This window comes from Pituophis catenifer, unplaced genomic scaffold (assembly GCF_029215685.1).
Source record: "Pituophis catenifer annectens isolate HBS135680 unplaced genomic scaffold, rPitCat1.0.hap2 SCAF_2, whole genome shotgun sequence".
In the NCBI taxonomy this organism is placed as follows: domain Eukaryota; kingdom Metazoa; phylum Chordata; class Lepidosauria; order Squamata; family Colubridae; genus Pituophis; species Pituophis catenifer.
This window is the reverse complement of record NW_027256882.1, coordinates 175,304,410-175,330,226: the sequence shown is the minus strand read 5'-3', so window position 1 is coordinate 175,330,226 and position 25,817 is coordinate 175,304,410. Positions and strand designations below refer to the sequence as shown.

At 40.9% G+C, this 25,817-nt stretch overlaps 3 protein-coding genes and 1 non-coding gene across 8 annotated transcripts in view; 3 read left to right on the top strand and 1 right to left on the bottom strand.

Annotated features, from left to right (window-relative positions):
• Positions 1 to 7,260, top strand: part of SRPK3 (SRSF protein kinase 3) — a 34,267-nt gene extending 27,007 nt beyond the window's left edge. For all 4 annotated transcript variants that reach the window (XM_070938133.1, XM_070938131.1, XM_070938132.1 and 1 more), the window contains 4 exons: positions 2,452 to 2,559; positions 3,474 to 3,543; positions 4,533 to 4,625; positions 5,095 to 7,260. In XM_070938133.1, the coding sequence (XP_070794234.1) occupies positions 2,452 to 2,559; positions 3,474 to 3,543; positions 4,533 to 4,625; positions 5,095 to 5,279 (456 nt within the window). In that variant the 3' untranslated portion in view covers positions 5,280 to 7,260. The remainder of the gene's footprint in view (positions 1 to 2,451; positions 2,560 to 3,473; positions 3,544 to 4,532; positions 4,626 to 5,094) is intronic.
• A 602-nt stretch (positions 7,261 to 7,862) lies between these two features.
• IDH3G (isocitrate dehydrogenase (NAD(+)) 3 non-catalytic subunit gamma) lies at positions 7,863 to 19,980 on the bottom strand. 2 transcript variants are annotated; one of them, XM_070938138.1, is made up of 14 exons: positions 19,867 to 19,980; positions 17,270 to 17,311; positions 16,379 to 16,444; positions 15,671 to 15,768; positions 15,416 to 15,528; positions 14,951 to 15,011; positions 14,124 to 14,256; positions 13,500 to 13,633; positions 12,988 to 13,090; positions 12,477 to 12,623; positions 10,329 to 10,423; positions 10,102 to 10,162; positions 8,977 to 9,072; positions 7,863 to 8,084 (listed from the first exon to the last, which is right to left on the bottom strand). In XM_070938138.1, exons 1-14 carry the CDS (start codon positions 19,933 to 19,935, stop codon positions 8,082 to 8,084), a joined length of 1,221 nt encoding a protein of 406 aa, XP_070794239.1. In that variant the 5' UTR covers positions 19,936 to 19,980; the 3' UTR covers positions 7,863 to 8,081. The 2 variants fall into 2 exon arrangements, with proteins under 2 accessions (XP_070794239.1, XP_070794240.1); XM_070938139.1 differs by having other exon boundaries at positions 16,379 to 16,390.
• A 1,104-nt stretch (positions 19,981 to 21,084) lies between these two features.
• RPL10 (ribosomal protein L10) lies at positions 21,085 to 25,201 on the top strand. The gene is made up of 6 exons (XM_070938149.1): positions 21,085 to 21,176; positions 23,037 to 23,095; positions 23,352 to 23,459; positions 23,543 to 23,681; positions 24,027 to 24,189; positions 24,970 to 25,201. The coding sequence occupies exons 1-6, from the start codon at positions 21,154 to 21,156 to the stop codon at positions 25,123 to 25,125; spliced, it is 648 nt and encodes a 215-aa protein (XP_070794250.1). The 5' UTR covers positions 21,085 to 21,153; the 3' UTR covers positions 25,126 to 25,201.
• On the top strand, positions 23,746 to 23,879 carry LOC139313556 (small nucleolar RNA SNORA70). Its single transcript, XR_011600149.1, has one exon. It is a non-coding gene; the product is annotated as a small nucleolar RNA SNORA70 (small nucleolar RNA).
• Positions 25,202 to 25,817: the final 616 nt, after the last annotated feature.

The window sequence follows — 25,817 nt, the reverse complement described above, 5'->3', positions numbered from 1 at the left end:
GCTCCCTGGCCACCTGAACTCAAGCCTCATTGCGCTCACATTGCACCTCCCTGGCCATTCGGGTACCCTCTTCCTCCTGGCATCAGCAGCCTCAAACCCTACTGCACTCATGCTGCTCCTTCATCACCACTTGCACATTCTCACACCGCCCTCCCCCAGCTCCTCTTCATTTGCACCATGCCCCCCTCAAGCCACTTGCACATACACAGCCATTCGCACACAACCTGGCAGCAGCCACCCAAAGCCCCACTGCACCTCCCTTTCTGCCTTCATCCCATCTGCACTTGCACCCAGACTCCCCTTCCCACCCATGCACCCTTGCACACCTTGAGACTCACTGCAGTTGTGCCATGTCTCCCCATCCATTCTGATACCCTCCCCACTTGGCAGCAGCCATCCACAGCCCCACCACATTTGTGACACACCTGCCCAACAATACACCCTGCCCCTTTGCTCCTTCTCCCGCTCAGCAACAGCCATTTCCCTGCCTGCCAGCCTGCTTATGAGTCACCTGGCACTTGCAATATCCTGCCCGTTTTCCCACTTACTTTGTTTCTTGGAAGCCAGCAGGAAGCTGTGAGGGGGTGCTTCCTTAACAACCCACTATCCTTGCTTAAAAGCAGCAATGGAGACTACAGGGATTACCATTACTAAGCATTGTGGTCATGTGACATACATTACGACCACATTGCTTAGCAACAGAAATTCCTGGTCCCAATTGTAGTAACAATCATGATTTTATATTCCTTGAGAATGAGGTTATATATATATATATATATATATATATATATATATATATATATATATACACACTATGTTTCCCCAAAAATAAGACCCTGTCTTATATTTTTTTGCACCCCGAAATAAGTGCTTGGCCTTATTTTTGGGGATGTCTTATTATTTTGGGGTGCATGGAGCAAGACGGGGCTCCTCTTGCCGTCTTACCTGATTTTCAGCTCTGTCTCCCTAACCCTAACCAGAGGAAATGGCAGGGACCAGCTGCGCATGCGGTTAAATATTTTTGGGGAGGGCTTATTTTAGGGGAAACAGGGTATTAATAGCTGCACATTTCTGCTTTACCCCATCAGCATTTAAGATTTTTTTTTTAAATCCTTTTAAAATAGGTGGGGCAAACGTTGCCCAGTGGTTGTAGTTCAGAAGCCATCCTTATATCTAGTTAACTGTTCAATCTGTTTATCTAATTTGCTAAGTTTGTATAATATTCAAAATATTGAAGTAGCCACGTTGGCTGGCTTCACGCAACATAGTAGGTTTGTTTGTGGTTGGCTAGTTTGTAGTTCATTACGTCATGTGGATCTGTGGATCTGACCACTTTTTGGATTCCCAGAATTTTCAGCAGTCTGAGAAATTCAGGGAATTTAAGTCATATAGCTGGAGGAGTCCTGGTTGGTGAAGATTGACATAAGAAAGTTGACTTTATGATCCAGAATTGAGCCAAGAGTTTTTTGGCTCACATTCATGAACTTGCTGAATGCTTTTCACAAATTCTGCTTTTGCCAAGGTAATGTAAGCTGTGAGGCATCGTTGCTTTTAGCTTCATTTCCAATTTTCTAAAACAAATGCCTTGCAAGGTGGTTTTGTTTGTTTGTTTGTTTTGCTAACTTCCACTTTCTAATTATATTGCCAGGATACACTAAACCACAATGTAACCAACCACATTGGAGCCTAATCTGTGATTTGTTGATTATATGAGCTTAGCCCAGGTGATAGATTTATGGCTTGCTATCTTGGAAACCAGACAATTGGGTTAAGTAAACCGCAGTTCAATTAGCTGTGAATAATTGTTGTGTCAGCCCAGCCCTTGAGTCTATCTTACTAAAAAGAACAGGGAGACAGAGAATTGTTGCAGATCAGTGCCTGCAGATGGAATAAAAGCTTATTGAAAAGAGAGATTTTCTGCCTCAGCATTCAAGTCAAATTCAAATTGGGAACTAGACTCTGTCTTTTCCACATAAAGAGCTGTCTTCTATTTTGAGACTAAATGGGATTTGTCTGTTGTTGTTGTTTTTTTCTCATTATGGTGTGGAGGAAATTTCATGACGAATCACAGTTTCCCCCTAACCTTAAGCATTCCATGCCTTATTTTGCTGAAAAGATCCCAAATGTTTCTATTTTCTTCAGTCCCTCAAAGTTCAGGTAGAAGGTGGCAGATGTAACATATTAATGCATTGATAGCCCAGAGCGCAAGAATTACATGAAAGCCATTTAATACCATGAACAAGGTAGGCTCTGTTCCTGGGAGAATTACTTTGTGGGTGTACATTAGGGTGGGTAGGCTAAAAATCTTGTAGGAGGAATTAGACATGGCAGGAAGAATATTTGGGTCATTGTTTGAAAGACTGTTTGTCCAAAGAATTGAAGACGAGGATATATGCTAGGCACACACCAGAGGGGATGGATGGTTCTTCATTCTCTTCGTAATTTCTTTAGCACAAACATTTTACAGAAGACATTCAGACTCGCCAGTATCGGGCTTTGGAGGTCCTGATCGGTGCTGTCTATAGCACTCCAGCTGATATCTGGAGCACAGCATGTATGGTAAGTTCTCTTCTTCGGCTTCTTTATAACTTTTATGCCAAATTCTGCTGACAGTTGCTTTTATGCAGAATAGATTTTTAATTTCAACACATTTTTAGTGCAATTTGCATCTAACCATCGACCGACATATTTTTCAAGTTCTGCTGTGAATTCCCTTGCAACAACAAGTAATTTTGACACCTAATTTATTATCCTATAAACAGCTAGCTCACAGTTTCTTCACTTCCCTGTGGCGGTTGTGATAATAAGCAAACTTGTTTCAAACTGAGTATGTAAATGTTAGGTTGTTGCTTGTTTGTATTTATAAGGTAATAACTTTGCATTTAAAGCAGTAAAACAGAACAAAAGCCCTTACCAAATCCTACATTAATTATTTTAACCACCCAAAACCAGTAGGTAGGTTTTCCCTATACTTCAAAGACAGGTAGATAACCTTAAACACACAGTAAAGAATTTTGAAAGTTTCTTGTGATGCTTTTAAATGATGATTAAATGATGTGTGTGAACTGTATGTTTAGGAGTCACAACCCAGATTAATCACCTGAAATCTTTTGTCAGTAATCTGATGGGGTGATATACCACCTTCTGCTGCCAATGAGTAGCATGTTGCTGATCCCAGCCTTAAGCTAACTATGTAATCACATTTGCTGAAGCAAATTTTAGATGAGTAATATGTAAAATCCAGCCCACAAATAATGCCAGTGCAGTCCTTTCCCTTGTAGATTTGTGAACGGATTTTTAGGGTGTGATGAAATAAACATTTAAGCTCAACAAAGAATAGGTTGAGAATTGGAATCCTGAAAAATGATTCATTTGAAATATCATGGGTTCTAGGGAAGGGAAGTTTTCTTTTAGCTCCACTGTATTATTATCTCCATTCACAAGATAAATTCCCTCCCTCTTTTATTCGGTAGGCTTTTGAGTTGGCAACTGGAGACTATCTCTTTGAACCTCACTCTGGAGAAGATTATACAAGGGACGAAGGTAAGGAACACTGGCCGGTTGAACTGAGGAGGGTGATGAGTGTGGAGTAGTGTTTCTCGATCGTGGCATCTTTCAAGTCCTTAATGGACTAAAGGGGAATTCTGGGAGTTGAAATTCACACGTCTTCAAATTGCTAAAGTTGAGAAACACCGGTGTGGGGTGATGCTGCAGATTTTTGTGAAGCAAGCTGGAACACTGGAGGGTTATGCTGAGAAAGCGACTGGACTGACTTTGAAATCATGGTCATGACAGGGAATGCTGAGGAAACAATTTCAATGTGGAAAGGGAAAGGGAAAACCCATATCGCTTTGAATTGGGCAGGTAAAGAATTCTAGGGATACGTTAGTCCAAGATCACTCCATATTACTTATCCCAGGGGTCTCCAACCTTGGCAATTTTAAGCCTGGTGGACTTCAACTCCCAGAATTCCCCAGCTATCTTTGCTGGCTGGGGAATTCTGGGAGTTGAAGTCTGCCAGGCTTAAAGTTGCCAAGGTTGGAGACCCCTGCTCTGGAACATCCTCCTTCCTGAGATCAGGATGGCCCCAGCCAACCCTGCTGGCCTTTTGGAAGGCCTTGAAGACCTGGCTATGTACCTGGGTTGGGAGCCAAAATGTGTGAAGGGCACCATTTCCTGGCTATGTTGACACCGATGGATTATAATATCTCTTGGCTGCTATTTGTATTTATTTTTTTTGTATTGTATTTTAACCATTCCAATTTTTTTTTTATGATTGTTCACTTCCCACTGGTTTGAGATGAGAGGCTATACAAATTGAATGAATAAATACTTCCTATTGCTACCAAAGAGAAAGTTCTTTACCTGACATTAATTCTTTTCTTCCGTTTTGAATACCCAGCCAGTTACTCAAAGATGTAGAAATAGCAGGCCCATCTCTCGGGCTTATAAATTCCAGAATCCCCTGTATTCATAGCTTGTAGCAGAGCCCCAGATGGAGGCTCATGGCACTAATGCTTTCCTTCTTTCAGATCATATTGCCCACATTGTTGAATTACTTGGTGATATCCCCCCGCACTTTGCTCTTTCGGGGCGGTACTCGCGTGAGTACTTCAACCGGCGAGGTGAGTTGGAAAATGTAACTTTTGGAGGGGGACCTTTTAGAGGAAACGTTGCTCCAATGCAGGCGTGTTCAAAGTTTGTTTAAAGGAGAGAGAGTTGAGAAAGGTCAAGTTCTCCTGAACAAAAAACCAGGCACAGGGTGAAGGTTGGAAACGCTTAAAGCTTTCTGGTGAACCAGTGCAAATAGTGGTTTACCCGCTTGCAGTAATTGAATAAAGGTTGCAATGTTTACTGTGGTGAGATCCAGAATGAAGTTGCTTTCATGAAGAAGCAGCTTGTAAACCTTTATATCATGGCTGTATGTCAGTGCCTTTAATATTCAACCACATTCTCCATCGATATTCTCTTGTATCTACCTTGTACACGTATGGCCTTATGAACTTAAACATGTTAGGTTTGCTGCTGATCACTGTCATCACAGTATCAGCTGAGACCTTTCCAACTTTCCCATTTGTTTGCCTGTCTTGCTAGGGGAACTACGTCACATAAAGAACCTGAAGCACTGGGGACTATACGAGGTCTTGGTGGAGAAATATGAGTGGCCTCTCGAACAAGCAGCCCAGTTCACAGATTTCCTGTTGCCCATGATGGAATACATCCCAGAAGACCGTGCTACAGCTGCCCAGTGCCTTGAGCACCCATGGCTAAACTCTTAGAGACAGACCTTGCTAAAACAAACTGATTGGTGAAGTAAGGGAATTCTGGCCCACGTGGCATTTCCTGGCTTGTGGTATAGCCCGCTTTGCTGGAGTGATGGATGTGGGGAAGAATGTTTACTCCTCTTAGTTCCAAAATTGGAGACTCTGGCTGATTAAGCTAGAGTTCGTATGGCTGGCCTGGGATCCCACACATCAATTTATGGCTACTTCTGAAGCACAAATGAAAGATGACCAGGATTTCTTGCCCTTTTTTCTTCTTCTTTTGTTAGCATATGCCTTCTTGGTTGACAGTGGCCATCGTCTCTAGGTGCCATTGAGATAATGCTGTTTGACTGTTTTTAACCAGTTCTGAGATTTCTTGGTTTTTTTCTCTCTCTCCCTTTTAAGGTATGTGTTTAAAGGTTCCCACTCTTAAAAACCAAATGAGTGTGACAGAAAAGTAATTTCAGAGGAATGGGTATGTGCAAGGTGGATGGTGAATTGGATGTACCTGAGAGTTGGAGCAAGAAGCTGGAAAGAGCTGCCAACTCTTGTTGATGGAAGAAAATATATCCCCTCCCCTGCCTAAATTTCTATTTTAACTCCAAGAAAATGTGGCCTTTTTTTGAGCAACAATTTATACAGGTGAATGAAATTTTGTAGCGTTACATGATATTGATGTAGAAATTTAAGTGGGAAGTATGTAGCAGTATGAGAAAACTCATGGAAAAAGAAATAGAACTACATCAATAGCAAAGTGGGAGAGGAAGGATTCTTATTCCAGTGGATTCTGAATACTTCGATAAAGTTTTCTGACATTTTCTGGGAAGATTCTCTAAAGTTTGATCAGCAGCTGAATAAACAGAAGGATGTAATAGTATCCCTCCTCCTTCCAGGAGCATTTATGGCCCCTTTCCATATTATTAGACTATAGCCCCCAATATGCATGCTTTTCACTAATCAGGGGTTGCATATCTGCTCATCATTTGATATCTTGAAAAACTCAATTCAAAAAATAAGTTGTGGTTGGAAAATTTTTTGAAAGATATGTAGTAAGAATTTTTTAAGCAGTCTGATTTTTCTAATATGCCTTGTGATGTCCAGTGTTGTTTTTACTTCTGTTCTGTTTCATTTCCTTTAGCCCATTTTTTTATCCAACTTTTGAGATGGTTAGGAATAGAGAATAATCCCCGTTATCATTTGCAGGATTGGGGGGGGGAGGGAAATCAAGCTAGCTGTATGTGTGCGGTTAGTGTGTTTTCTTGGCAGATGTTTGGGATTGTTCACATTGTTGCCATCTTGGGCTGCTGTTGCAACTCCTATTCTGATTTTCAATACTTGTGCTTAGCAGTTTTTTTTCAAAGAAAGAACAGCTGCTCATAAAAAGCTTTTGAGCAAAATTATTCAAGCTACTTTGTGCCTTTACAATGGAGTCTACCTATTGTTTGCTGGATGCACTGAATAAGGAAGGGAAGAAAAGTGAGAACTGTTGCATATAAAGCCTCCCCCCCCCCCTTTTCCACTCCCAAATGTCCTGGGAAAGGAATGCAAAAGAAATAAAGACCTGGAGCCAGGCGTAAAGCCAAATGTCCTTTCCTTTTCCTAGAGACATTCTGTTGAAGCTAAGTTGGGATTCCTGTTTCTGTGGAAACTAGATTCAGCTGTCTTGAATCTGGAATCTGTGGTATGAAGCTGGAAGTAAAAGATGTGGTTCTGATTCTTCTGAACACTCCAGTCTCAACCTGGGGCAGTGAATGGGGAACATCTGGGTGAAAATACTGTTTATACCAAAGTTGTGTTGCCACAGAACCAAACCCAATGAAAGCGAGACAACTGTTTTCTTGCACTGTTATCTCCCCAATGAGAAGCCATGGCCTTGATTTAGAGGTGTCCCATGTGTGCCAGTGTTGGGGCGGGAAGTATGTGTGGAAGTGTTTTGAATGCTGTGCTGTTACAGGGATTGAATTCAAAAAACATTTTTTTTTCATTAAAATATTTGCAATAACTTTTGAATCTTCCTTTCTTGTGGACAAGCTTTAACAGGGATGGGAACAGAAACGGGCCAGTTTGCATGGAAGTTGAAGCTAGCGGTTTTGATGCACTTTCAAACTGGCCCTGCTCAACTATCTATTTTAAAAATCCATGCTTTCTGCAGCAGGAATATTACTTTCCTTTTAAATGAGAACAGCTCATTGAGACAGTAAGACTCAGAGTAACCATGTTTGAATCTCCATTCTGCCAATAGCACAAGAGGTAGGCAAATTAGAAAATCTATATTATTCATACGTTGGGTGGGGGGGATGCATTGTAGTAAAAGCTCACTTTTATTTTCTAAAACAAAATAATTATAATTTTTGTATAAAAACGACAAAGGGCACTCGGTCAACATTCATAGATTCAAAGATAACAGCAGCAATGCCGTTTTTGCAATGTTGCCCACAACATTCCCCATTCTCTACTGAATAGCCAGTCCTGGTTCAAAGTAGGTGATCTGGCTACTGTTCTCCAGACCTTGATTTTTCAGGATACTTCAGCATTCATTTTTATTCCAAGTCACTCCATTTTATTTTTATTGTTACGATTTTCTATCAACCAGGCTAAAAATAAGAGTCCAGAAAACCTCTCTGTTTACATTTATTATCTCCAGTTCAGGGAGCTGGGTGAGAAACATTAATTTACACACTATATACAGAAGAAGGATATTTGAATAGTTTAAAATGAAAAGGTCTGCACCATTCATAAGAGTTGCTCCTTTGATTTTACTGAAGAAAAAGAATGGGTATCTGCTGTAGCTGGAATAGCTTCGGCCTTCAGCTTCATTTACTATTAAACAAAAAGCAAATGTAGTAATATTATTAGATAGTGTCTTTCAGGACAGAATCAAGCTATGTTGCTAAATTGCTACACTGCAAAAGACAAAAGCCTAGGGCAAGGCAAGTTACATTTCAACCTGATCTTACCTACAGTGACCTCTTCTAAATGTCTTCTTGGCTTTTATTATGGGTAAAACAATTTAAAAAGAAAACCTAGAATATTTTTTCCATCTGGTATCCTCCCAACTTGGGTCATTCCCCAAACTTTCTGTCATAGAAAATTGATGGATATAAAACTTACGTGACCAATGTCATATTGGAGTAGGCTACAATTCCTGCTGCCCATTATCCCTTTCCCCTTTTGCTTTACAGATAATCCTTGACTTACAACCACAATTGGGACCAGAATGTCCATTACTAAACAGTGTGGTCATTGAGTGAGTTGTGCCTGATTTTACAATCTTTTCTGCCATGGTCATTAAGCAAATTATCACAATTATTGAGCAAATCTGACACACACACACACACACACAGAGAGAGAGAGAGAGAGCTTGTTGGAAGCTCCCTGGGAAGGTCATCAACAGTGATCATGTGACCCTGGGATGCTGCAACCATTGTAAATACAGAACAGTTTTCAAGTGCCCAAATTTTGATGATGATGGCAGGGACACTGCAATGGACATGAGAGGACGAATCAGAAATACCTTTTTTGAGCACCCTCGTAACTTGGGTTTGTTAAACAAATGGTCATAAGTCAAGGACTGCCTGTACATCTATTTCCTACTAAAAATAAATGCAGCTGTCTTCATGTGTCTGGCATGCCCTGTAGCCCAAACATGCAATTAATTCACTGCAACCAGCTCTATCCCCAATCTAGGAACTTCTTTCTTCTATTCTCTTACCTGTGCCAGGTGAGACCTAGGCTTGATGATCTGCTTCATGATTGATTGAACGGCTGCTGAGGTGGTACCCTGGCCCCCAATATCTGGCGTGTGGGTCTAAAGAGAAGAAAATACAGAACTGTACTAAGCCAGCCTCACTCTCAACTGCATTGTAGCAATAGACGTCCCACTATTGGTTGAAGACCAGTGCTGAACATCTGGCCTTTTGCAACTACAATTCCTGAGCAGGGCTGGCATAAGTGAGGATATTACTTAAAATTAAACTTGATAAGATCCTCTTCTTCTTTTGACTTTTTGCTGTACCCAATGCGATCAGTATGAATTACATCATTGACAGCTGGGATGTTTGATGTACAGCCCCATAACTTTGCAGAGGAAGTCAAGAAAGAGAGACTGGGACATCCTGTGTATCCCATGGCTTTTTCTGGAATTTTTTTATTCCTCTCCAATGTCAAAATTCCGTTATTAGAGAAGAACCAGTTGCAAGTCTTTCCGTTGTTGCAGATCAAAGGCTTTTGAGGACACTTTATACTCTATTCTTGGAGAAGATCACAAAAAAGATGGCTCTATAATACTAGAATACTATTTCTGAATACTATTCAGAAAAATGGTTCATCTTTCATCTTTGTGTGTGTACATGTGTGCTCACCTCCAAGTCAGTGTTAAGTTCTGGCAACTGTGTGAACAAGTCCCTGCAGTTTTCCTGGCAAGATTTCAGAAGTGGGTAGGCATTGCCTGCTTCTTAGGGCTGGGAGAGAGTGATTGGCCCAAGGTCACCCACTACACCAAACTGGCTTTCATCTACAACACATCTATTTTACTTGAGCTCTTCTGTGAATTTCTCCCTAGGCAAATATTAAGAGCAACTTTATTCCATTCTGGAATAGGAAAACATCTTGCTTCTACTCCCTCCAGCATGTTGTGTAATATAATGCTTATTATGGCAATAGACCCAAATAGATTCTATCCAGTATCAAGAAACTCATTCCTACTTTTTCAAGAGATTCTAAGGACACTACTGGTCCCTAAAGTCCAAGTGACTAGATCTTCTTTTTTTTTAAAAAAACTTGTTACTTCCCAATATCTTGATCAAGGACTGTCCAGATCAGAATAAGAGCAACTTACTTCCGCATCATCCATGGCGGTTAGGACTGCCTTGCGGATCACAGACGCGTAGCTGTGCAACCTGTAATGGATGACAGATCTTTATTAAGAACAGCAACCCAAACCAGCCTCTCTTCTCCCATCCCCAATATGATGGCAGGGATTATTTATTCATTTCAATCCCACCTTTCCCTTTTAGGAACCCATCAGTATAGTCTGATCCTTCATTTAACCCTCAGGCCACCTACCTAAGGTGATCCAGCATCATACAGCTGGCGAGGAGCATTGCTGTGGGGTTCGCAATGTTCTTGCCTGCAATACTTTTGCCGGTATTGCGTGTGGCCTATGGAGAAATGGGAAAAGGAGAAAAGGAAAGGCCAAGGGATGATTTCGGTAATATCCCCAAGACATCCTCAACCTTTTGTGTGCTACGTCCCACAATAATTGTAGAGGTAGTTCTTGATTTATAACCACAATTAGGACCAAGAATTTCTGTTGCTAATCAAGATGATTGAAGAAATTGTGCATGATTTTACAAAAAATTTTTTTGCTGCAGTTGTTAAATGAATCATCATTAATTACTGTATTTTTCCCTCCATAAGACACACTTTTTTTTCTCCCAAAAGTGGGTGGAAATGTCTGTATCTCTTAATGGAGCGAATATAGGTGAGAGCAGCGGCAAATGACAGCAGTGATCCCTGCCACCTGGAACAGCTGATCGGCAGTATTCCGGGAGGCCAATCCAACCGCCGATCAGCTGCTTGGCAGTGAAGGCTCCAGTGTTCCCTGGCGGAGGCAGCAGACATGGAGGAGGCAGCAATGGCAGCGTTTCTGGTTGGCCAGCAGGGCTACGGGAAGCCGGGATCCAGCCGTTGCTCAGCTGACCAGTGGTGGGTGCAACCTGACGAGTCATGTACTGGGGCTGTGATAACATGCTGAAGCTGACCAGGCTGTTTGCTGCAAGGACACTAGCCAGATGAATACCGGATGAAGCTGGGAGGCAGAGGCAGATTTTTTTTTTCTTGTTTTCCTCCTCTAAACCTAGGTGCGTCTTATGGTCAGGAGCGTCTTATGGAGTGAAAAATACGGCAAATCCCGCTTCTACAATTGACTTCACTTGTCAGAAGCTGGCTGGCTGCCAATTACATGACCTCAGATTGCTGCAACATTATAAATTCATGCCAGCTGTCAAGCGCACAAAAATGATCACAACTGGGGATGCTGCAACAATCATAAGCGCAAGTCATTTTTTTTCCAGCACCATTGTTAACTCTGGAGGATTGCTAAACAAATGGCTATAAGTCGAGAAGTATCTATCAAAGAACCTGGGTCCTGCCATGACAGAAATAAAGCAGACCACTTTTTTTCAAGGAAGACATATTTAAGGCATTCTGTCAGGTTAACTTGGGTTCTGAACAGATAAAGAATTGGAACTCAAATGGTTTAACTAATCATTACCAACTCTGATTTACTGCCAATTTTCAGAATTCAAAAGTATTGTGTCAATAGCAATTGGAATAAGTTCTGCTGCTAGGGTTTCAAAACGCAAACTAGTCATGACATTATTAACTGAAAGGCAAGGCAAGAAGCTGAGGTGAAAGGCAGTCAACAGAGCATAGCTGTTCTCTGTAAGACATTTACTGCTTTATAAGAGTGATGACTAACCTTTTCCGGACCGAGTGTCCAAAGCGCGTGTGAATGAGCATGCGCACGCCTGAGCCCCCCTGGGCATGCACACACTGCCCCCCCCACACGCCCCCTGCGTATGTGCGGCAGAGACTCAAAAACCAGCTGGCTGGCAGGAGACACATGCGCAGCAGAGCTGAACTGGGGCAACGGCTCGCATGCCATCAGAGAGGACACTGCGTGCCACAGGTTCCCCATCACAGCTTTATAAGCAGCAGTGAGAAGTGAGAGAAAAGGGAGAGTGGACATCTTGCTTCTGGCAGCAGCTTGCAAAGTCAAATGTGAGCGAAACCTAGAGGGCGCTTAATTGTAAGAAAGAGAAGGATTGAGGATCGTGATATTCTCTTAACAGCCGCAGTAGGAAGAAAACTATTCTATTGTTCTTTTCCTCTTTACAGCATCAACCAGCAAAGGACCAAACTACTAAAAAAAAAAGCATTTTGATCCTTGCAAAGCTCTGTCACCTCCAGATGGAACTGCTGAAAGTTCCTCAAGCCTGACCAACCAGGAGGTGCTTGAACCATGTCGATGAGCCTGTATCCCACTTAGGCTCCTCCTGCATTTCACCAATGTTATGCATCCAATAGTTGGGAAATATTGCAATAGTGGATGGAAAGATATCTGCCCGTGTTTCCTTACTGTTTATCATGACCGAGTTGTGATTTGGAGATCCATCCCTCTCAAAAACGTAGCCATCTCACGCACATTACCGTTTCAAAAACTGCATAGTCACGACCATAATTGGCTCCTGGGACCAGGCCTGGACCGCCAACCAATCCAGCGCAGACATTGTTGACAATATTGCCATAGAGGTTAGGCATAACCATGACGTCAAACTGCTGTGGGCGGGAAACCAGCTGGAGATTCAAAAAAAGCAGTGAGTTATCCCAGTATTCATAACATGCTTTTTTTCTCTCTTATCCATTCTAAGGAGACACAGGGTGATTCCTCTGCATCTAAACTGAAAGTATGCATAAAGACCTCCAATTAAAATCATTTCTGTCCACCATATAAAAAAAGCACAAACCCTAATCAAGAAATAAGATTAGAGATTGCTAAATTCAGTCCCGTGAACTTCAAAGCAGACTCTGTCTGGAAGCCCGGAAAGCTCCTGTTACTTATATTAATCTAATGGACAACATGGCCCAAGGGCCTTACTTGGTGTAAAGCAGCTTTCCTACAGCCGCAGCTGGACTTAAAACTAAACCAACATGACGGTACCTGCATGGTGGTGTTGTCAACAATCATGCTCTCAAAGGTGATATTTGGGTAGCCAGATGCCACCTCTTTGCAACACTGCAGGAACAGACCGTCACCCAGTTTCCTTTAGGGGAGGAAAAGAGGAACAAGTGAGCCACAGCAAATGGTGGGTCTCCAGCAAAAATAAGAGAGGCAATGAGAGCTTCAGAAGAAGAGTTAAGAATATTTGTGGAGCAAGAGAAAACAGAGAAAAGGCCTGTCTCCACCCCACAGCACAAGAAAATAACTATCCTAAACCTGAAAAGGATCTATATGGGAAAAATACAGGTACTATATCTGACAGCACTTGCCCCAGAGCTTGGTTACTATTAGGCTACAGAATATTCTACATACAATTCGCACTTCATACTAAGCCACAACTTTTGTGGTAGGTTATATAAAGTCAGCCCACTATGGTTTATTCGACAAATCATAGTTCACCCAATTAAGGACTGCTGTGATACGTGAACTCAGTCTTTTATCTTCCAACTTACATAATATTGGCCTTGTGGACAGCTGTCACTTTCTTGCGACCAGCTTCGTGTGCCAACCTGAAAGCATATTCAGCAATGCGCAGCGATTTTGTTTTTGTGATGATCTTGAGGCTCTCCACCACGCCAGAGACACTCTGTGGAAAGGACATGATCAGTGCTCCTGGGTTCCACCAGGGCCTGGTGTCTACAGGGCAAGAAAACTGAAATCCTGACTTAAGAGAACCATTTCATACAGGAAGTCAGTTCTTGGCTTGTGATTTCCCTTGTACCTATACAATCTTTGCAAGTACCTTGTCTTGCCTTAAAGGTAAAAAAAGATACATAGTAGGATAGTCTCTGGGCTGCCAACGGACAGCTCCTAAATGAAGAGGACTCTCAGTCCACAAGTTTCTGACTTGGCAGGCCATGACCTTTGATGCTCCAACATTGTAAAGACACTTAGTTCTATAGTCTTCCATACAGCGCTATCACCATTCCCTTACCTTCCTCAGTGCAGCAAAGCAAACAACTGTACACCTGTAGGACAGAGATTCTCCCCCCCCCCCCCGCCATGCAAATGGGGTTGAGGCTAGCAGCGAATGTGGAAAGAGAAAAGAACATCATAAGTTTCCTGAATAAAAGCACCTCATGTTCTAGGCTGCTGTATTCCCCCTCTGTGTTCTCCCGGACAATGAGGATGTCGATATCATGGTGCCTGGTTGCCACACCTCGAAGGCTCTTGCAATGAATCACATTAGCAAAGAGATCCAAATTAGTACTGTGGAGATACAGAAAAGGCAAGCTCACACAGTGGAGAGTCACTGCTTCTCAGCTGCTTAAGAAAGCACCAGGAGAAATGCAGCCCACAAAGAAACAGGCAATATCCCTCTTCTTGAATCTAGCTCAGGAGTCAGCAACCTACGGCTCTGGAGCCGCATGTGGCTCTTTCACCCCTCTACTGCGGCTCCGTCACTCAAAATATACGTCACAACCACCAATGTGCGACACCTGCCAGCACGCGATTTATTGAGCTTTTCAACCCCCGGTAGGCCAACCATGGATAAATCCAAGAAAAGAAAAGTTTCAGAAGAAAACAGAACGTTTAATTCAACTACATATGCTTGTGGCCACTCAAGAAATAGTCAGGCACGGGAACGGTTTTGTGGCTCTTGGTGTTTTCTGTGGGAAATGGGTTCAAATGGCTCTTTGAGTGTTTAAGGTTGCAGACCCCTGATCTAACTGATCAGCTTTGAACCACAAGCTGAACATCCTATCGGCAAAAGTGTTTCCCAAACATGGACCACCACCTCTAGTTCTCTTAATATTAAGACCTCAGTCAAACAGACTTGTGTTGCTGTTGGAGCAACAGATATGGCTGTCTGTCTGTTTGCCTCAAAGATAACATTTGTGCAGGTCTGGCTTAAATAGTTCCAAAGCTCTGCCTGCCATTTTAAGTTGAGCCTTTATCTTACCGCAGTATGTTGTTCCGGGATTTGTGGGAAGGTGGCAGGTTATGGTTTGTCTCGATGTTTCCTATAAAGGTCAGGAAAAGAAAATGAATAAAAGGCTCTGGCTTTCTGAGCAGCAAAACAAAAAGTGACCAAGAAAGGTACTCCAAGAAATGTATTTATAGAATCACTTTTTGTTGTTTATACCTTTTAAGAAACATTTTAAAAACCCTTCCAATTAGGTTTGAAGACCACAGTGATTCTTTATTCTCACTGTAAGATTCAGGGCATTACTGAATCCACCTCCATTCCAAACTCCATTAACTTCTCATATCTCAGCAATACAATTCTATCTCTGTGCTCATATGTTCATATAACATTGGCTCTTTCCAGCCTTTTTCATTAGCACAGATAATGTCAAAGGTCCATTTTTTGTTTTAGCCCTTCCAACTCCAAGATTATCTATGTGGGACAAAGGACCATCATTACCTTTGAGAGCCACACGGTTACGGCGGATAGCCATAAGAGCATTTTGTATGTCACTTTCGGATGCCTCTGAGCTCACTAGAACTTCCTCAAAATCCACGGGTACATAGGCATGCCTGGGGCAGAGAAAAAGAGAGATCTGGGACAAACAGTCCAAGGAAAATGGAAACCTCCAGCATTACCAGGGTGAGTGATGAGAGTTAGGCTGCCTTTGTTTTAGGTATAGCTCTAGAAAGGTGGAAAAGAAAGAAACCATACCGGAACAATTCTCTGACATGAAGCATGAGCTCTGGCCCAATCCCATCTCCTGGGATCATGGTCACAGTATGGCGACCTCCATACTTGGCTGGGGGAGGCTACACACACACAAAAAAAAAAAAAAGGAGAGAGAGAAGGGATGATTTCAAACAATCCTATCGTCCATAGTCTTCTCAAATAGTCTGCATGATTGAACATCATCAATCCATAAAAAAAGGGGGCGGGGGTGGGGGGGAGAATCATGAAAGTCTTTCCTGTGGCTGTCCATTGCAAGGCGGATGGGGGGACAATTCAATGGGACAAAGAAGCCTGTGCACTATCTGATACTCTGGACAGAATAGGGCATCCTTGGGAGACAAAGTCTGAGGCAGGTAGGTTTGGGCTTTGAAAAGGAATCAGACCCAATCTCTTGTGTTATATTTGGATTCCTGGGAGTAACTGCATAGAAAAGCTTTTTCAGAAATTCTGGGGATGATCTGGCTGGTCGCTGAAAGGAAAAGATTTTTGACAATGGACCTCTGCCCTCAGTTCTGAACCTGCAACAATATTTTTAATAAAAAATATAAAATTAACCATCTTTTGCCCAGGATTTTCCAGAATAGGGATTTACAATTCTCTTAGATATTCAGAAACTACAGGAGACAGCCTTCAGCCCTTGGCCGGCTCTTTAATTTTTCCATGCAACAATGAGGTAGGAAAATTACTTACAATACTCTGTTGCTGTAGATGATGTGACAGGAACAGGGCACAGTGGAAAAGAGAAAAGAAAAATGCCTGTTTTAATCTTAGAAAATATAAAATTAAGCATCATAACATCTGTGAATAATTTTGTTACTACTGTTTTTACATTATTTTTCCAAAACACTCTCTCTCCTCCTAAGGTAAAGAAATTATAAAATATATTTATAAAATACTGAATTCAGACAAAGCATTTACAACTTTTATGTCCTAAAATAAACCATAACAAACTGCAGGGTTTTACTTCAGGAAGCAATATCACTCAGGATTGCAGAGATGCCCAAGTTTCATTCAAAGACAAAAGGGACCATGAAAGATTGAAAGATTAAGTGAAAAAAGAATGAAACAAGCATCTTTTAAAAAATGAAAGATTGGGAAAACATTTTCCAATGGCTTAAATCTATTGCAATCGCATGCTCTGATCTTTTACAGTATTGTTATTTGCTCTTGCTAATTAAATTAGCTATCAAAATACATGACTGGGCAATTTGGAAAAGGTCCCTATTATACATATTCCTAATGCCTAACAGTTCTGAAAATGTCTAAATATATTGTGCTTGCTTCGGCAGCACATATACTAAAATTGGAACGATACAGAAAATGTCTAAATATATTGAATATATATTGCTTTAATTTTGAATGAAGAGAAAGATAATTTACATTCAATATTGAAAACCCCATTCCTTATGGTCCAATGCAGCATGATATTTACACAGATCCCAACCTGACCATCTAAAACAATTGCTATGGAACTTGTACCAACATATGCAGCATCAAGTTGGGGAATGCTGTAATATGGAACAGAGTATGGTTTTTCACAACAAAATCTTTCTACAGTAAAGATGCATAAATTATACATACTGAGGCAATATTTCTGCGATTGCCATCTGTTATAGCCTGCACCTGTAAGACAGAGGGAAATAACAGGACAGGTAAGAGAACACATTTGAGAATCTAGAAGTCTGTGATTCTTAAGAGGGAAACAAGATCGGGATATATTCACATCAGCGATTTACAGAAAATCAAATTGGGACAACCAGAACAATCCACACATACTTTGTTCAAATTCAAATTAAATGATAAAAATGCACAAAAACGTTAAGGATGCAATTCTAAACTTGAATATAATTCCATTAATAGGATTTACCCACAAGCTTCCTATAACAGGAATAATTTAACATTGGCCCTAAGCCTGTTGCTGAAACCTCTCCCCACTGATATTAGTGAGAAGTGAAATGAACGCATTGTAAGCTGCCCTGAGTCTCCAGAGAAGGGCGGCATATAAATCAAATTAAAAAAAAATGAGCAGCCATGCCTGCAGAGAATTCTCTTTCCCTATTGCAACAACATTGCTAGCAAACTAGTGGTTTTTAAAAGCCCTGCTGAGTACTGATAGTCCTCAATTTACAACTACAATCGAGCCCATTTTTTTTTTTTTTTACTAAGCAAGACAGTTAAGTGAATTTTGTCCCATTTTACAACTTTTCTTTTGTTAAAAGTGAATCACTGCAATGAATGACTGCAGTTATTAAGTTAGTAACCCGGTTGTTAAATGAACCTGGCTTCCCCACTGACTTTACTTGTCAGAAGGTTGCAAAACGTAATCACATGACCCAGGGACACTGCAAGCATCGCCCAGCGCCTGAAGTTTAATCAGGTGACTATGTTGTAATGGTTGTAAGGGTGAAAAATGGTCATAAGTCATTTTTCAGTGCTGTTGTAACTTTGAAGTCACTAAATGAACTAAATGTTGTAAGTTAAGGATGTAATTACACCCAACAGTCACATGTAACAGAGCAAATGGTGAGAAACACTTGGGGCTAATTTTCTACACTCTTCTTTACATTTTTGCTATACAATCAGAAAAGGCAGGAAGTAGGAAAAGGGGTGGATATCCTGTGTTTTGTATGACAGAATAGAAGAAAAGTTTATGTGGAAAAACTTCAGCAAAATGTATACAAATACAGGTAAATATATTCTAAATTCTGTGTGATGGCACTCAAGGTATAAAAATGCTTGTCAATAACAGCTACAATTTCCCCCTTCTCCCCACTCACTTGTTTCTAGGTTTTCAAAACCAAAGCAAAGAGAAATTAATTAGATGAGATTATTAAACAGATCATTGCTTCCAACATGAAAAATAAAATAGTAGGCTACTGTTCGGATGTTTTACAGCAACGTATCATTTAAAAAAAGCAGTGAGTTCCCAATGACTTTGAGCAGCTGTGTGCAAAAATAGCCAGAATCAATTTCACCTATCTCTAATAAATCCATAAGGCCTTCCCTACAACTATCCAGTGTTTAACAATAACAAATTGCTTTTTTCATTTAAATTAAATTAAATGAAAAAAATGAAGAAATTGTGGGTAAATTGCAGTTAAATTCTGTTCTCAAACAGGATTTTTTTGGCTACAAATTTTTGGCTACAGTAGTGGCCAAAATTGTGGAAACCTTTTGGGAAAAGTGTATTTTCTAAAATTAGCTAATAACACCACTTTTTCATGGAGTACCACCATAAAATTATATATCAATGGAAAGATAATTTAATCAAGAATGTAATGCAATAACTTTTATGAAGGATTTGCTGTTAGAATAGCAGTTACAGTACAAAGAAGAAAAGTGAAGCACATAGAAAAAATGAGATATACAAAAATGATCACCATAGAAAAAACAAGAGATACAAAAATTATCACCATGTCAGTTAATACTTAGTTGGGTTTAGCATGAATTACGGCCTTAACAACGGCTTCCCATGGAGTGAACCAAGTCTTTTAGTTCTGCAGCTGTTATAATGTGAAACCAAGATTGAAGGATTGCTTCTATTAACTGAGTTTTATTGCTGGGTCGCTTCTGACTAACAAGTTTCTTTAGTCAGCTCCATAGATTTTCAACTGGGTTAAGGTCTGGGCTATTCCCTGGCCATTCCAGCACTGGAATATGATTATCTTGAAACTCAAAAAAAAAAAGTGTTATTAGCAATCAAACCTCAAAAATACACTTTTCTCAAAAGGTTTCCACAATTTTGGCCACTACTGTAGTTCCAGAACCTCTTTTCAAGAAGCACCTCCTTTATTTAAGACCATTTTTTTCCACCCGGGAAAAAAAAAATCTGAATCCGTTTCTTGCAAACCAGTAAGCTTGAAGTGCATACGTTGTCTTCGTCGTGTGATTTTTATCATCCAATTTTGCAAAATAGCTGTTTTATTTCACTTTTCCAATCCAAGAGCAATAATCCCACCCACTCCACCTATATCGCCTATTTGGGAAACGCCCCTATCAAGACGTCCAACCAATGCAAAAGCCTCTTTCTCCGTTTGCGCCGCCTACCAGGCTCACTCCAACCAATCAGAAAAATCGCAGCAAATTCCCCCATTTCCCCCTGAACAAACCAAAGTATCCTTATTTCATTTCGCATCCCGTAAACTCGAGGTTAAAACCGTATATAATAACCCTCTCACCGATCGAGGAACCAGCAGAGTCGGTCTCCAAAGCTGCCTAGTTGTGCTGAAAACCACCGAAACGGCCATCCTTCAGTCTCCTTCAGAAAGACGAGCATGGAGTGGATAACAAGACCCTGGTATCGCGAGACTTAGGACAAAATCCCGTGCGCGTCTCCGTATTCGCGCGCGCGTGATCGCGCGAAGCTCATGCGCCATATGTGGGAGGGGGAGAGACTCTATGGTTTTTGCAACCATAGAGATAGGAAAATTTTTCCCTCCATAGCTTTAATTACGAATTGAATTTTTCATTCATATTAAGAGTATTCCGGAATATTGCACTGACGTTATATGTTGTTATTGGAAATCGCTTGGAATAATTTGAATATGGCGAGATAAAACTGCTGTAATACAATGTGTTTCTCATGTCCAATGGATGCAAAATTATTACTGTTGCGTTGGTTTTATGCAAACATGCCTAGAAGTTATGTCTTTTTGTAGTTAAGTGGAGAGATGGGTTAGTCACGACCGTGTAAAAGCCTCAACAGCTTGAATTGTTTCTGAAAATTCCAATACAATAAAACTGTTCGCACCCAAATTATTTCTAAAAGCCAATTTACACAATCTTGAAATCCCGTATTACAGGATTTAACCCCAGTTTATATCTTCCTACTATAGTCTGACTGAGGCACTGAAAAATAACTTAAAACGAGACTTTGGGAACTAACCATTCACTCGAATGTTGTGGGAGAAATAGAATGCCTGTCGAGCGGTGTCCTGCACTCAAATCCAAAATTCAATCTTATTGAAATATTATGAGATTTTAAACGAACTCGTTCCCTTCTTTCTAACGCTCCTATGATCAAAGTTCAAAATCATGGAATAAAACAACATAAATATCCCGACTGTATCAAACGAAACGCCTATTGTGTTGTCACCTTCATAATTCCTCCTCCTCCCCCTTCCCAACAGCATAACACACACAACCCCCATTTGAGAAGCATTCGGGGTTGGTCTATCCCATTTCTCTATGGTGTGCCCTCTTATGGACTCCCCTCCCAGCAACAGGATCCCTTGGTGGGGGGGGGGGGGACTTCTCTATGGCCCTAAGAGACATCCTAGAGCGGTGACATTTATAAGTGGTGCGCAGGCGCTGCCCCACTTTCTTTCCGCTCGGCGAGGTATGTACGCGTGTGATGGCGGGTAACGCGGTTCAGGGATGGGGAAACCAACTAGGCCTCAGACCGGGTCTCGTTTTGAGCGCCGGGACTGAAATACTGTACCTCTTTCTCTTTCAGAGCCGCAGTCATGGGCCGCCGACCAGCACGTTGGTGAGTTGGTGAAGCGCTTCACCCCCCCCCAGGATTGAGCAAAGGGAGCGTGGCTGGCTTTTCGTTGGGAAGAGGCGATGGGCTTCTTCCGGAGGAAGGAGGGAGGGAGGGAGGCTTGGCTCGTAAAACACTGTTTCTTAAAGTGTGGTCGGAGGACTCCGGGGGGGTGGTCCCCCAACAACCATTCAGGATGGTAAAATCAAAACTGTTTGCCAGATATTGAACACACTTGCGCTGGTTAAAAAAAAAAATAGTGTCACTATTTTCGTATTTTTTTTTAATTAGGTTTTTTTTCATAAAAATGATAATATCTGAAAGGTTTAACTTTGCAATTTTTTACACGATCCAATAAATATTCTACAAATGCATCAGTTTTATTTTATAATATGATAAGTACTGACAAATATGCACCATATGAACAAAAACAATATATATCCCTCTGGGGGGCGGGGGGGGTTCCTCCGTAGATTTTAAAAGTGGAAAATAGCTCTGAGAACAAAAAACTTTTTTAAGAGACACAGGTTTTAGAGGAAACTGCAGCAGTTGTTTGGGTCGTCCTTTAAACAGCAAATTCCTTTTGGACTTTTTTTGAGAGTTTAGTATAACTGCTGTATATGGGTTGCAGTGATCGGGACAATCACTAATGGCAACAAAAATCCTTTTGCAGCCAACATGGGATGCTTAAATAATATTAGTAACCATGGTTTGGAAAAATATTTCCTGTGCTTGTAATGCAAAGTCCATAATAAGCCCTGCATCTCTCCCTAGTGGTAGTTAGTTGTGAACAAGATATGAAGGAAATAGTTATTTCTAATGCTTATCCCTGATTCTAATATGTTAACAGTACTTGGCATTTATGTAAATTATATGTGTGTGTGTGTTTGTGTGCATTGCCTTCATAGAATTTATGAGCGAACATTTAGCAACAGTCTAATCTATCTTTGCAATGTGTATATGTAACATGGGTTTAACAGGTGAGATCATTTAAATGGCAGATCTGATTTATAGCTGTTTGTAACATACTGGGTTTGGACATGCTTTCATACGAGTTAAAAGCTTACACCAAGCAGCATTCTTGATGTTTTCTGATGGGAGGGTGTTTAGAGAAAGGAGTTCTAAAATTGGATTGCTCCCCCCTCCCCCCAAGGGTGGTTGACTTGAAATCTAATTGAGCAGACACTACAAAATAAGCTGTCAGGCTTGCAGGAGTGAAATGAGGAACATAGAATGATATTTGAATGACATTTGAGAGAAGGCTAAGTCCACGAGTTTTATCCATCTGTCAGGACTAGAAACATTGATTAATGAACAGTTTCCCTCTAGCATTCAGTGTGACATGTAAAAGTATCAATAGATGGTCCTGGATAGCAAAATTCAGGATTGTCCATTATTTTACATTTCTAGTCTTTTGGTTCATGATGCAGGGCAGCTTTAAATTGTAAGTCATCACAGAGTAAGTACAGGCAAAAAGAATTCACCTGGAAATAAAGCATAAACTTTCCAGTGGCAAGTGAACAAATTGCCAAGAGGGCTGGAGTGTTCTGTTCCATTTTAATTAATATAAAAATGCAAGTATGTGCTGCAGGAAGCAATTCTCTGCTATACATCTCTGCCATTTTTCTTCAGATTAATAAATGGCTTTGTACTAGAAGGATGATATGATATGGTTTACCTCTAAAGCCAGTTTCTTGATCTTCCCCGCTGCTCCATTTCAGTAACAGATTGACCAATTGGAAATTGTTAAGACCACCTTACTAAATAATACTCTCTCAACTTAACATTTCACCAAAAGAGAGTAATACCAATTTATTTAAATCAAGGAACTATAATTTCCCTCTCACAACTTTTATTTTTCTCTAGTTATCGATACTGCAAGAATAAGCCTTATCCTAAGTCCCGCTTCTGCAGGGGTGTTCCTGGTAAGTAGGATGTTAACATTTCTTGGGTTTAAATGTTATTTAAAAATCTATTTAATAATGTGCATAGCTGTAATTTTGGAGAGCCATGTAATACTGATTCTGATCCTTTTCTGGCTAAGAGGATCCAGTTGCCTCATCAAAATGTTGATTCTTAATCAATAATTTCACAATTGATAAAGAATATCAGAAATTGATGCTCATTTATTTCAATATGACCATGTATAAGAATGTTTATTCCCCCCCTTTTTTTTTTCAGATCCCAAGATCAGGATATTTGATCTGGGCAGGAAAAAGGCTAAGGTTGATGAGTTCCCACTCTGTGGGCACATGGTGTCAGATGAATATGAGCAATTGTCATCAGAAGGTAAGTAGCAGATAGTACAACCTATCTGCTTGAATGCTACTAATTTGAAATCTGCCATATTTATACCTTGTGTTTACCTTTAGCTCTAGAAGCTGCTCGTATCTGTGCCAACAAATACATGGTGAAGAGTTGTGGCAAGGACGGTTTTCACATCCGTGTGCGCCTGCACCCCTTCCATGTCATCCGCATCAACAAAATGTTATCATGTGCTGGAGCTGACAGGTAAAAAATGTGTTACAGAACCAGTTTTGGTGTGTCTGGTATGTGGGAAAGCATGAGAATGAACCTGCAGTCAATTAAGCCGACCAACCACTGTTGCTATCAGTGGCTGGTGTGCACTGTCTGCACACAGCAATTCTCTTGGTTGTGTACGTGCTCTGTTTGTTGTACAGAGCACCTTAAGGGACCTTGGGAACATATATTAGTCAAGTATAGTAACAAGCAGAATGTGAGTGGTTGACTTCAGTGTTGAGAAATTATGCTAAAAGAGCTTGATTGGTAGTTCGCTGATGGCACCAGCATCAGTTCTATGTACAACTTGCAAATTATGCTTTGGCTTCTTATTAGGCTCCAGACTGGAATGCGTGGTGCTTTTGGCAAGCCTCAGGGCACTGTGGCCCGTGTGCACATTGGCCAAGTCATCATGTCCATCCGCACCAAGGTGCAAAACAAGGAGCATGTTATTGAAGCGCTGCGCAGAGCCAAATTCAAATTTCCTGGACGTCAGAAGGTAGGTTTTGTAAATATGTTAAATATCTCATTTTGCTTGGGAGACCATGTCATTGCGTTGCTATTCTTATCTCTGATTTGTTACATTTATGTCTCACCATAATCAAAATAGATTTGTCAATTCCATAAGAGTTTCTTTTTATTCTTTCCAAATCCATTGAGTGCTGGAAATAGATCACCTACTAGGCTTAGGATTCTTATTTGTCAGCAGGATACATTTGAATAGTGAATACAATAGGAATAAACGGGGCGGGGGGGCAGAAATTAGGGGAAAAGTACAAACATGGCCTAAATCTGGTTTGGGAGTGCAGAGAAAAGTAATGTCCCCAGGGAATCTATGTGGGAGAATGGTAATGTTTCTCACCCTCAGCAAATTTAAGATGTGTGGACTCTCAATGCCCAGAATTCCCAAACCAGCAGAGGCTGCCAATTGATCCAGTGTAATTCCTCTTTTCTCCCTTCTGCTCACATGATCCAGAGCTGACTGTTTCCCAGTACACATATACACTAGCATGCAGATGAAGTATGTGGGAAACACAAATATAGTTCAGCACAGAGAAAAAAAATATAGAAGCCTCCTATGTCCACTGCTGATGAAGGGGTTGGGAAGCAATCCAAGAGACATGTTCTCCCTTCCCTGCCTTGTTCATATGTTATGGTAACTGCCTCTAGATGGAATCAGAATGTAGGCATTCGTGACTCTTAGCTCTTTGAAGACAAATGATATAGGCTGCTGGATTCCTGGCCATTCTCATTTATTCTCTCTCTCTCCCTTTTCCAGATCCATATTTCTAAGAAATGGGGCTTCACCAAATTCAATGCTGATATGTTTGAGGACATGGTGTCTGAGAAGCGCCTCATCCCTGATGGCTGTGGAGTTAAATACATACCTAACAGGGGTCCTTTAGATAAATGGCGTGCCTTGCATGCAGCATGAGAATGATGTAACTAGAGGACAACTGTGCTAATTTCTTGACAGAAAAATGCATCAAAATAAAGAGCTCTGTACCTGCTGTGTGATTGTTACTGTTAGAGTATATCTTTTCAAGATGTACTACTCACATGAAGAAAGGTCTCTGACTTGATCTGTTACAACATAAGGAAGGAACAGAAGCCCAACATTTGCATGGCAAAAATTCAGAATTGGATTCTTCTGTATTTTTGGAACATTATTTTCAGTGGGAATGGCTGAAAACTGCCTAAAATGCCTGTGTGCAGTTACCAATCTAATCCTTGCAACATATCAAGTGTAGTTAGTTACTTTCTATATAGACTACTGGAGTTTACTAGTCATTAAATTGACTATATAATTTGTTCAGTTTGAAAAACTTCCTTCAGAACAGGATGTTTTAAGTGAGGGTTGTTAACAGGTAAATTTGATACTGTCCATACTGCTTTTGGCAAGGATCCTAGAATAAGTTGCCTTTTTTTTTTTCCTCCAGTCGACCATGTTTTATCAGGACTCCACTATGGCCTATCTGTCTTGGATGGCTATCCATGGCATAGCTCATAGCTTCATTGAGCGGTGCAAACCTGTTCAACACAACAAGGCTATGATCTATGAAGGTGTTTGTGGTCTTAGTCTTTTTGATGTTGAATTTCAAGCCAACTTTTGCACTCTTTTTTTAA